Raw genomic sequence first — 12797 nt, 5'->3', positions numbered from 1 at the left:
CCTGCTGCAGGGTGGTGAATATGGGGGTGGGTCCGTATGGGGCAGACGACTATGCCAGGTATTGTGCGGTGGAGAAAGGGATTCCAGGGCTTGGTGGCCAAGAGTGAGGCTGAGTATGAACAGGGATGCAGACCATTCCCCTAAAGCTTTATTTTTGTGCCTCTTTATTCTCAGAGCCCTCCAGGTAAGAGCTTACAGTGTAAAGAAATTAGGAAACAAAAGAGGTGGAGGGGCAGAGTAAAAGCTGGGCGAGTGGAGGTGTGGTTTTGTTAGAAAAGGGGGCCCCGGTTCATAGGGTAGAGGGCCACCACTTTCCAAAGCACTTGCCAGGTGTGTCCATGAGCCATGTCACAGGAATGAATTTCGCGCTCCTGAATTTTGCAGGTATATGGATCCATCCCTCGACTCCACGCTGATGGACTGCAGGGCGGCCCTAGATTTGCTCTACATGCAGGTGAGGGTCACCAAGAGCTCTGACAGTACCGTAGATCAAAGGCCATGTTGGCTTGGAATCACTGAAAAAAAATCTATGGTAGTTAATAATTCTACCTCCATACCTAAAATAGGCAAATTCATAGAGACAGAAAGTAGAACAGAGGTTACAAGGGACTGCGGGGAGTGAGGAAGGAGAAGTTGTTTGATGGGTGCAAGTTTTTTGGGGAGATGACAAAAAGTTTTAGCTCTAAATAGTGGTGACGATTATCCAACATTGTGAATGTATATAATGACTCTGAATTTTGTGAACAGTTAAAATGACAAGTTATGTTGTATATATTTTACCACGATAACAATAAAATGTAAAAAGTAGAGGAGTTTAGAGAGAGAAAAGGAACTCTATCTCTGTTTTAACAATCGCTCTCTGAATTTGCAGCTGACGCACCGTCATCATGAGCCTAGAAAGGCTATCCCTGATAACTTAAAGTCAAAGGCTATCCCTGATAACTTAAAGTCACACGTGATCCCTAAATCTCAGTCTAGCATAGCCTTCTCGCCCCTGAGCCAACAAGCAGCCTGGGTGGGCATGTGGCCCGCGCGGTTGCGCTGGGCTCCGGGCTCACAGAACCCATGCTTCTGTAATGATCGCTGTTATCATCTTGAAATTCTTCATTTTATTTTTATTTTTTATAAAAAAAATTAAATTTTCGTTGGTACATAGTAGGTGTATATATAATGTTTATGGGTTATATGAGATATTTTGATGCAGGCATGCAGTGTGTAATAATCCCTTCAGGGTAAATAAGGTATCTATTTCCTCAAGCATTTATCCTTTACGTTACAAACACCCCAATTATACTCTTTTAGTTATTTTTAAATGTACAATTAATTTTTTTTTTTTTTACTGTAGTCATCCTGTTGTGTTAGCAAATACTAGGTTTTATTCATTCTATTTTGTTGTGCCCATTAACCAAAATTTTTAATTTTTGAACAGCATTTTCATTTTGCACTAGGTAGACCCTAAAAATTATGTAGTCGGCCCTACCTACTCCTACCCCCAGCCTCTAATAAAGTGAATTTTGAGCTTGGCTTCAGTTCTCTTCTCCTGCCTCATGTGGTGAAGCTTCTGCCAAGTCGTGGAATGGTCAGCCTGTGCTGCCCCCAACATACACACCCAGGTCACCAGCTGCCCCAGGTGTTCACACTCACCACACCGCCGTCTTCAGAGACCTGATCTTTTCCAGGCTTGGCTTCCACAATTCTGGGAAGAAAGCTCAGAAACTTCTTTCAGTGAGTTCCCTGAGAATATCTCACAGTCTATTCTTAGGCAGCAGGCAGGGTGGTGGGTCACAGCCCTGCCCTGCTCCAACCCCTCCCAGACTTTCCGTCTCACTCAGGCTAAACCCCAAATCCCAATGTCCTTGTTCTGTTTCCTCCGTAGCATTTCTACCATCTGCCAATGTAAGTATGTGTGTGTGTTGTGTATATTTGTTTACTCTCTCCCTACTGGAATGATTTCTCCATGAAAGTGGCTATTTATTTGTTCACTGCTGCGTCCCCAGAAACTGGAACTGTTCCTGGCATGATGTCGGCATTAAGCCCTGTGGTGGGCCTGGCATCGTATTAATTAAGTGCATTATGTCATTGGAGCTTCATAACAACTCTGTAAGGCAGTTGGTACCATCCACATTTTCAGGAAGAAAAACATTAGGTTTGCTGACAAAAGATTGAGTAGTGGGTTAGGATTAATAGAAGATGTAGATGAAGAAATTTAACAACACTTATTTGCAGGTGGCTTTTATTTAGCGTGATTCTAGGCTGCTACACTCGATAGCTTTTATAAACTCAGGAGAGAGAGAGAGATGGTGGGTAAGTTCTTATTTTTAATGAGCTTTTCAAGTGGAACGTTAATAAAACCTCCTGTAGTACTTTGTGTATAGAAAAAGGTCAATGGTGGATTTTGATACCCTGGCTTACCAGAGGGCGTAGAAGAGGGAAAGAAACTTAACCCATGCCTCCTTAAGTGACTTTTAGAGATCAAGACCCCAAAAGCTCTTCTAAATTCTAAGAGGGTAAATCAAAATATCACTTATTAGATGTTTAATGTTCACTATTGTATTTTTATGGCTAGAATATAGCTTTGAGTTTATTCCATATTATACATTAATCAATGTATAATTATGTTCTGGTTCAGCCTGGGCACGGGGGCACACACCTGTAATCCCAGCACTTTGAGAGGCTGAAGCAGGTGGATTACTTGAGCTCAGAAGTTCAAGACCAGCCTGGGCACTATGGCAAAATCCCATCTCTACTAAAAATATAAAAGTCAGCCAGGCATGATGGTGTGTGCCTGTGGTTCCAGCTACTCAGGAGGCTGAGGTAGGAGGATGGCTTGAGCCCAGAAGGCGGAGGTCACTTGAGATGTGATCACACCATTACACTCCAGTCTGGGCAACATACGAAGAACCTGTCTAAAAAAAAAAAAAAAAAAAAAATCACGTTCAGTGTACTTGTGTTATATGAGTTAGAGCATAATTTTCCACTCTAAATGTTTATTGAGGCCCATCCTTGCTACTGTATCCTTGCTATTATGATACATTATTAGCTGTGTCTGGTTTGATACCATGTCCTTGGTTGAGATTGCATCACATAATTCTAATATTGTTCCTGTGGGAAATGTCATCTTTATGGCATGTCTTTTGCTTCTCATTATGATGAGAGGTCAGAGCTTTGAGCATCATAATGTGACTTTTTAAATTTGTCTTCATTAAAGAGTTATAACCAGAGGGAAACAGATGATGGTACTTCCTCTGCTCAAAGCTAAAAAAAGAAGGGGGCTTCATGGGAGGCACACTGAATTGCAATTTAAGAAATGAATTCTGTCCCTTGTTCTGCCACTGGTCCTCTCTCTGGGTGACTCTGGGCCAGCCACTGCATCCTTCTGAACCACGACATCTCCCTGTTGAGAGGAGGTGGAACTAACATCATCTCTAAGTTTTCTGCAAACTTTAATAGACTGTCATTCTAACCTTAGCTTATTGCTTGGCAAAGTCTCCAAAAAATTGTCGTTGATGTCATAATAATCTTTATCATCACTGTTATCATCATCATCGTCATCATCATCATCATCATCATTGTTCCCTGAATCTGGGTAGAGGAGCTAAGAAGTCCAAGGTGGGTCTAAGTTCAGTAGGAGAGTCAGGACCATAATCACTACCTCATTTGGGAGGCCTGCCTTGGCTCTCCCCAGAAGAAAATGCCTGCCTTCCTCCAACTTCTCCCAACCAGACTCTGAATGGCCAAGGGCAGAGACTGTCTCATTCCTTCTGTGTCCTGGGTGCCTGGAATATGTGAAAGACTAAAGTGGCCAGGCGTGGTGGCTCACACTTGTAATCCCAGCACTTTGAGAGGCCAAGGCAGGTATTTTGAGGTCAGGAGTTCAAGAATAGCCTGGTCAACATGGTGAAACCCCGTCTCTACTGAAAATACAAAAATTAGCTGGGCATGGTGGCGCACGCCTGTAGTCTCAGTTACTCAGGAGGCTGAGGCAGGAGAATCACTTGAACCCAGGAGGCAGAGGTTGCAGTGAGCCAAGAATATGTCACTGTACTCCTGCTTGGGCGACAGCATGAGACTCTGTCAAAAAAGAAAAAAAAAGACTAAGAAGCAGTTATCCTTTAAAAAAGTTAACATGAAAAGCTCTTGAGTTCTGATAAATAATGGAGCCAGCATAATTAACTATTAAGGGACACAGCTTTGATTTTCTAAAGCAGATGTGCCCATTGATAGCCAATGAGTCAACTGAATTCCCACAGCCTGTTTGCTTTCTTCTCCTCCTCTTTTAACCTGAGTTAAAAAATGAGAGATTACATTTAAAACTGTAAGTAAGTATAAATTTTGAAGGCTCAGTCAATTCTGGGCCTGCATTTCAGCAGGGCCATTGCTGGCCTGGACAGTAATACAAATTAGAAAAAGGTACCCCATCTTCCAGGTGGGGCTAGCCCTGCGTCGGGGCCCATGGCTTGGTGAGTGGAGGAGGGCTGACCTTTGGCTTCCTGACTCCCCCATGCCCTGGTGACCTTGTCCAGGCAAATGCGTCCCTCGCCCTTCTTTACCACGCATTAGCCAGAACCAAGTGGCAAGTGCCTGCCTTTGAGAGGCATGTGACCTCCATTTCTCGCTACTGTGCCCTCTGCAGAGGATGCTAGAGCATGTGTGATCGAAGCTCAGGAAGACCATGGCTTATGTGATTTTGCTTGAGTTTTTAATTTTTTAATTTTATTATTTTTTCTTTTTTTTCTATCTGCAGCACCTTTAGGATGCTTGATTTTTTTAAGTTCAGTTCTGCATAAACCCCTCTCAGCCAGTGTTCAGGGAACCATGTAACTGAGTAGACTTGTCTAGACTCGACTCTCATTGTCTGGACCTACTCAGAGTGAGGCACCGTATAATATCGCATTTGAGTGATGACTTGTGAACCCATAATCAGGGTCAACTCTTTTCAAAGGTAATGATATAAGGCTGGGCACAGTGGCTCACGCCTGTAATCCCAGCACTTTGGGAGGCAGAGGTGGGCAGATCACCTGAGATTAGGAGTTTGAGACAAGCCTGGCCAATGTGGTGAAACCCTGTCTCTACTAAAAATACAAAAATTAGCCAGGTGTGGTGGCACACGCCTGTAGTCCCAGCTCCCAGCTACTCGGGAGGCTGGGGCGAGAGTATGGCTTGAGCCCAGGAGGCAGAGATTGCAGTGAGCTGAGATCACATCACTGCACTCCAGCCTGGGCAACAGAGTAAGACTGTCTTAAAAAAAAAAAAAAAAGGGCCAGGTGTGGTGGTTCATGCATGTAATCCCAGAACTTTGGGAGGCCAAGGCAGGCCAATCATCTGAGGTATCTGAGGTCAGGAGTTCCAGACCAGCCTGACCAACATGGTGAAACTCCATCTGTACTAAAAAGACAAAAAATTAACTGAGCATGGTGGCACACACCTGTAATCCCAGCTACTTGGGAGGCTGAAACAGGAGAATCACTTGAACTAAGGAGGCAGAGGTTGCAGTGAGCCGAGATTACACCATTGTACTCCAGCCTGGGCAAGAGGAGTGAAACTGTCTCAAAAAAAAAAAAAAAAAAGGAATGAAACAAAACAGTTATGTTACCTGCATCTCTGTGTCTGAGGATCCAGTTACTCTGATGGTGAATGACATGTCTTGGGTTAGTACTTACTGCCGTGACTCCTGTTTATCTTTACACAGCCATCCCTTCTTTTCGATACTGTTCCCCTGTGCTAACAGCCCTTACCGGATTCTACCATCAAGTACAATTCAGGAAAGAAGGCAGTGTTTAGTTCTTTACACCCATGCTTTCTCGTATGGTTGTAGATTTGGTTTGAAGAAGAACTGGTGACAAGGAGAAAGCCTTGGGGTAGGTAGCTACCTACCTGCTAAGAATTCAGTGGCTTGGGCAAGGGTAGAAGGGCCTGCTGTAGTGCCCAGACCTGGGTTTGCTCTAACTCCTGCCACTTACTCGCTGGGTCATCTTGAACATCATAACCTCTCTGAACCTCAATTTACTCATCTGTAAAATGGTGGTATTGTTCCTCCCCACAGAATAGAGTAGGCCCACCTTATCCTTGGTCTGGCTTTCTGTGGTTTCAGTTACCTGCGGTCAAGCATGGTCTGAAAATATTAAGTGGAAAAATTTCAGAAATAAACAATTCATAAGTTTTCAATTGCACGCCATTCTAAGTAGTGTGATGAAATGTCTTCCTGGCCCGGAACATGAATCATCTCTTTGTCCAGTTTATTCATCTTGTCTGCATCATCCACCCATCAGTCACTCAGTAGTGATCTCAGTTATCACTGTCCTGGTATCCCAACACTTGTGTTCAAGGCCCCAGTTTTACTTAATAATGGCCCTAAAGTGCAAGAGTAGTGATGCTGGCATATGGTTATACTTGGTCTATTTTCTTATTAGTTATTGTTGTTCATCTCTTACTGTGCCTAATTTATAAATTAAACTTTATCATAGGTGTGTATATGCAGGAGAAAACATAGTATATATAGAGTTTGATATTATCCATGATAGTACCAGTCCATCCTGTCTGGGAGTCTTGGATAGTATCCCCCAAGGATAAGGGGGACCACTGTAGTTGGGAAAAAGTCAATAACAAAATCGATCTAAAGCAAGTTTTCAACAAATATTAGTTATTTTTCTTCTCCTCTCTAAACCCATGTCCTTTTCCCAGCCTAAAGCAATATTTAAGGCATATTCAGCTTTTCATTATTCTCTGAGAGATAAAGCATAACCTGCCAATATCACTGAGGGATGTAACGGGTAGGCTTATGTTCAGACTAAGGTGAAAATAAGTGCCTGATAATTGGCAAAGAATTGCTGGGCATTGCCGTATGTAGGACACTGGGCAAGGCACGCTGAGATGATGGGCGCAGTGTCTTCCCTTAGGGGTTGACAGCCTAACTGAGGGACAATGGCCAGTTCTGCCCTGTCATGACAAGTCAGAGCAGCACAGGCCGAGTGTGTGCAGCTGAGGAGGTGGACAGCTGATTCCATGGCTTCCCCGGGGCCAGACTGGCTAAAAGGGGAAGGGAGCTGGGTGCCGAGAGGAGAGGGAAGGAGCACGGGAAAAGGTGCCTAGCTCAGGGAGGGTAGGCTGAGACAATAGGCTTTGTTACTTCCACGTTTCATGTTGCTTCACCACAATCCTGACGGGCTTCCACAGGGGGCGGTTGCCTTCCAGGAGATTTCTGCCTTTGAGCCCAGTGTCGTTCTGCTGAAGTCTACAGTGGATTAGGAAGCAACTGAGAACCCCATTAGGGATTTAGAGTTTGGGAACACTTGCTGGTGGTGGTTACCCTAGGCTGACCAGACAGGACCCAATAATATATTCAACTTTAATTTTTTTAATGTAAAATTAGTTTTTATCTTATAAAAAGTTTGCAAGTGTGGAAGAGTTCAAAAATGAAAGTAGATGTCACCCCTAATCTTAAATCAACCAGACATATAAACTATTAATTAACTCTTTGGGCATATTTATTTCATATACATTTCATGTATTTGCACATCCATTTCCTTGACTCGTAAGTATCCATATGAGGAATTCTTGTTGTTTTACATTTATTTTTTGTTGTTTTATGAAAATTAGGGTCTACTCATTACACACAGTTCCTATGTTGTTAAATATTCTGTGTAATTTTTAATGATAGCATAGCCTATTATTTAGTTATACCCAAACTCAATTACCTCTTTTGGGGCATTTCATAACAGTACTTACGTAATAGGATGGCAGTAAGGATTGACTTTTGTTCTGAAGCAATTAGAACATTGTCTGACACACAGTAAGCACTATACATGTGTTTGCCACTATCAAGTTGAAAATGTTTCATTGTTATAAACAATAGCAGTAATTGACTTATCGATATATTTTTTCCAATATCTATGTTTATGATTCAAATATACTTATTATTTGGAATTCCTTTTTGTCAATTGCCAATACATAGCTGTTGTCCATTTTCCTGCTGGTGATGCTTGCATTTTTCCTATTGCTTTATATAAATATTAACTGTTTGGTATATATGATGCAATCATTCTCCTTGGTTTTCCATTTGATTCTTAGTTTTGTTTTTGGTGGTTTTCATGTACAGAAGTTTTATGTTTTCACATAATTATATATTACTATTTCTTCATTATGACATTTTGTTTTTATATCTTAAAAAAGATATTCCCTACCTCAAGGTCAGATAAAAATATTTACCTTTTTTTTTTTTTCTAATTGTTTTATGGTCTTATACATTTAAATCTTTGTCTGGAATTTATTTGATTGGGTGGTGTGGGGAAAGAGCTGATTTTATTTTCTTTTTTGCCAAGTGTTGCCAATTGTCCCCAAGCTATTGAACAATCCTTTCTTACTAATTTAAAAAATAAGGCTTATAACATGCTAAATTCCTAAATATATATCCACTTGGGTTTGTTTTTATATCCCTTCATACAAGAGTATGTTTTTGTCAGATTGATTAATTTCTGCTAAGACTGCTAATTTTACAACTTCTGTTATTTTAAGGCAATACAGGACATTGAAAAAGAGTGGGCCAAACCCACACAGGCGCAGAGGCAGAAATTAGAAGCTTTCCAGAAAGAAGACAATCAAACAAAGGTGAATCAAATATTGCTCCAAGCGAAATCCCTTGGAAGGGAGTTAAAGAAACATATTAGAATTGAACTGTTTCTGTAATTTATAAACCTACCAAGCACTAAAAGTGGGGCTCTTTTTTAAAAAATGAGAATACCTTCATTGATTGTTCTGAGTACGGAATTAGTAAAAGCTTATTGTTTAAAGATTCTAAAAAAATACAGATTGTATATTGTGAGTCCTCTGCTAAGTTAATTAATATAGATCCTCCGCATTATTTTTAGTGACTACAGAGTATTCCATTTTACGGTTATATTATCATTTGGCTAACCACTTTTCTGTTATTGGAAGTTGGGTTGTTTCCAGCTCTTGCTGCTATAAATCACTTTGGCAGCAAGAGCCATGAGGCCCAGGGCTATGTCTAATTTATACATACTCTGCGTATTCACAGCACCTGGTACAGTTCCTGGCTGAAGTCCCTGAATACTGCAGCCAACATCCTCTTTCTATGCGTATGTGTTCTATTATTGCTTAGGATATATTTCTAAACATTCATTTTTAAAGTTTCCGTAAAGGTGTTACCAACTCACATACCTCCTGCCCCTAAGCAGTGAATGTGAGTCTGACAGACAAGATGCATTTTAAGAGAAGAAACGGCCTTTGTTTCGTTGTGTTGTCTTTTTAAAAATTCTTTTGACTTTGCCAATGTTCACAACTGCAACATTGATTTTTGAATGAAATACAACCAAAATTTAGAGGACTCATTTATACGTAACAGAAAATAATTCTTCAAAGGCTCACTGAGATTTTTATTGATGCACTGCAAAAAAGAAAAAGGAAAGGCACATACTGCCACAATTTAGTATCCCCTGCCACCCGCCAGCCCGGTGTTCTACCTCAGCTTTGTCACAAAAAAAGGAGCTCAGTTTTTCTCTGTGTTTGGAAATTTTGACAAGTGCAGCTTCTATTTTGATAGATAGAATATTGCTGTTACTTTGGATGCAATTACAAACTGTGTACACCACAACCAAGTCTTTGTACGTATCTGCCCTATAAACCTCTTAATTTAGTAAGAATGTTGTTCTTACCATGCTCTGCCAAAATGTGTATTTGTAGTTTTTCCACAAAATAAATTTTATCTTCTATGATAAACATTTGATCTGAATTTACCATACTATTTGTAATAATGCTATTTTTAAAAAAATTTGCTTTGACTACATAAATTGAATGAAAAAAATTTAATTATTATTGAAATTTACTTTCTCTCAAAGCATCTGCATGTACTGATATGCAACCAACATTATTTGTTTGTGAAGTTCTTCGGCTATGGAGCAAACACATTAACAACTATATTTTATGTACAAGAAAACTTGGAATTGAAAATGAGTGAAATTAACTTAAAGAAGACTCATTTGATCTAAATCAGAGAAAGGCTGTGGTCCATGGGCCATGTTTTTTGTAAATAAAGTTTTATTGGCACACAGTTACAATCATTCATTCATGTATTGTCTAAGGCTGCTTTTGTGTTGCAGTGGCAGAGGTAAGTAGTTGCAACAGGGACCATATGTCTGTATAGCTGAAAATATTTACTAGATGATTCTTTACATAAAAGTTTACCAATCCCTGATCAAAATGAAAATAAATTAATATAAACATATTTTCTGCAGCTGTGTATGTCAAATTGTCTTTTTTAGATACAATCTTAACTAATTTTCAAGCAGATAATCCTTGTAGCTTTCTGTCTTCTGGTGTTCATATAGTTAGTAATATCACAACACCTGTTTATCGAATGTCAAATGCCAACAGGCATTTTATGTAAGTTACTTACTCATCACCAACTTTTTTGCAAAATAGAGCTTCACTTTTCAAACACTTTCATTTCTTTTAGTTCATTGCAGCCAAGAGATTATTACAATTTTAAAGAAGTGTTATCAAACAATAAGATAAACAATTATAGATTTATACCGTATCAGTTAGAAAGTGTCGTAGCAAAAGCATGACACTACTCTCTGTCTGCTCTGTGGCAAGATGACTCAGCTCCTGCCCCCAGTCACTGCACAAGTACCATGTACTCACAGCCTGTCCTTTCTGAAGTTTCTCACTGACCCAACCAAAGGCCAGCACCTTACTGCATCTCCCTAGCTGAAGCCTGGACAGTGGCACAATGAGTTGGCACATGTGGCTGGATGGGACAGTGGCTTTGAATACTCCTGCCGGCATGAGATCAGGAGTCAGCTGTCCCTTACTGCTTCTGTCTCGGCCTGTTTCACTGTATCAGAGAATGCCACTGGAGTCTTTGTAAAGGAAGTGTGAGTTACCTTGCTTCAGGAAAGGATCACAAGTTGTCACTGGGTAGTGTTCTTTCTGATTTAGCCATGTGCTAAAGTGGGAACTGTTCTCTGCATGCACATCTCACATACCACTAGGCTAGGCCCATGGCGGAAGCTGGAAGAACAGAGTGGAAGTCACCAAACCCATACCAGCTTATTTAAATGCAATCATTAATAAAATGAAAAGCCCTGGACAGATGTTAATGAGACAGGATGCCTTGATCAGTGGTGTGACTGCAACTGTCCTCAGTTCTTATGTCACTTCAGAAACAGAGGGAAAAGTTAAATTTTAAAAGTCACATAAAAGTGTTCCTTTGGCAACTGGGGACTCTCTGGAATTCTATTTAGAAAGCAGACCAGCTCGTGCCCTCATTGCCATTTCTAAAATCTCTTTCTCTGGCAATTAATAACATCATCATATAAAGCAGCCTGTAGAAATGAACTACTTTTCTTCCTACATAGATCTCAGCTTAACTTTTTAAAAGCCAATATTTTAGGCCAGGCACAGTGGCTCACGTCTGTAATCCCAGCACTTTGGGATCCGAGGCAGGCGGATCACGCCGAGATCAGGAGGTCGAGACCATCCTGGCCAACATGGTGAAACCCTGTCTCCGCTAAAAATACAAAAATTAGCCGGGCACGGTGGCACTTGCCTGTAATCCCAGCTACTTGGGAGGCTGAGGCAGGAGAAATGTGTGAACCAGGGAGTCGGAGGTCGCAGTGAGCTGAGATTGCACCACAGCACTCCAGCCTGGGTGATAGAGTGAGACTTCGTTTTTTTGTTTTTTGTTTTTTTTAAAGCCAACGTACACTTTTTTGTTTACTTGCTATTATAATCTGCTGAGACAGAATCATATCCATTCATCCATTTTATGGACTCTTTTCTTCATTCTTCATTTACTCATGGAATATTTTCATTTCCACTATGTACCAAGCACCATAACAGGGGCAGGGACACAATGGTGAAAGAGGCAGGAATGGTCCCTTCCCTGGAAGGACACTCCAGGAATTTCCCCCAGGCTTCTGGTGAGCACCAGGGGCATTATCTCCATTTGTATGACCAAGAAGAAAAGGTGCTTTCACTGTGACTTAGTTCCATGTATTCTCCTAGAATGGCAGTAGCTTCTGACATGAGGTTTTCATCTGTTTCAAGTGGTCTTTTGCTTCTTCTTGTTTCCCTCCCACCCATCACCCTCTTTGGAGCAGTTTTTGGAGCTGGCCCGGGAGGTACAGCACTATGGATACCTGCAGCTGGATCCTTGTACCTGTGACTACCCAGAACCAGGCTCTGGAGCTGTTCTTTCCGTCGGCAATAACGAGATCAGCTGCTGCATCACCCTGCCTGACAGCCAGACCCAGGATGTCATTTTCCAGATAAGCAGGGTGAAGTGCTGGCAGGTCACTTTCCTTGTGAGTATCTTGGCACCTTGCTTTGCCCATGACTTAAAAATCCTAGTACACTTGATGACAAAGTTGACACTAGGGAGACAGGTTTACCATTTGAATCTGTACCTTGAGTGGAGTGACATCTAAGCCACATTAAATATCACCTAGTGGTAAAACCTATCTGTAGTCTGATGCAGGTTCCCCACCCAGGGAATCAGAAACATCGATCTTTCCACCTTCCAACAGCAGGCCTCCCTACTGCTTGAAGGGTGGCTGTAGTAATAACAGCAGATGGCAATAACAGCTATCATTTATTGCGCACTTACTACAGGCTCAGTGCTGACAAGATCTCTACCCTTCAAGACTGGCACCGACTGGCAGAGTTTTTCTTACAACACCTTGGCATCATGCTTGCATTGCCAGCTCCTCGCAAGAGAAACCCTTATCAGATTTATTGAGTGCCCACTTTTTACCAGGGACTGTGCTGCACTGTCTCATCTA

General features: G+C 41.3%; 1 protein-coding gene across 1 annotated transcript in view; it reads left to right on the top strand.

The window, feature by feature from the left end:
• SNX31 (sorting nexin 31) overlaps window positions 1-12797 on the top strand; it is a 71305-nt gene that overhangs the window by 35059 nt on the left and 23449 nt on the right. The window contains exons 8-10 of the mRNA XM_025394639.1: window positions 385-454; window positions 8512-8604; window positions 12117-12320. Coding sequence (XP_025250424.1) covers window positions 385-454; window positions 8512-8604; window positions 12117-12320 — 367 coding nt within the window. The remainder of the gene's footprint in view (window positions 1-384; window positions 455-8511; window positions 8605-12116; window positions 12321-12797) is intronic.

The sequence above is a fragment of the Theropithecus gelada genome, chromosome 8, assembly GCF_003255815.1.
Source record: "Theropithecus gelada isolate Dixy chromosome 8, Tgel_1.0, whole genome shotgun sequence".
Classification (NCBI taxonomy): domain Eukaryota; kingdom Metazoa; phylum Chordata; class Mammalia; order Primates; family Cercopithecidae; genus Theropithecus; species Theropithecus gelada.
The sequence above is the reverse complement of the archived record's forward strand: the minus strand, read 5'-3'. Positions and strand labels throughout refer to the sequence as shown.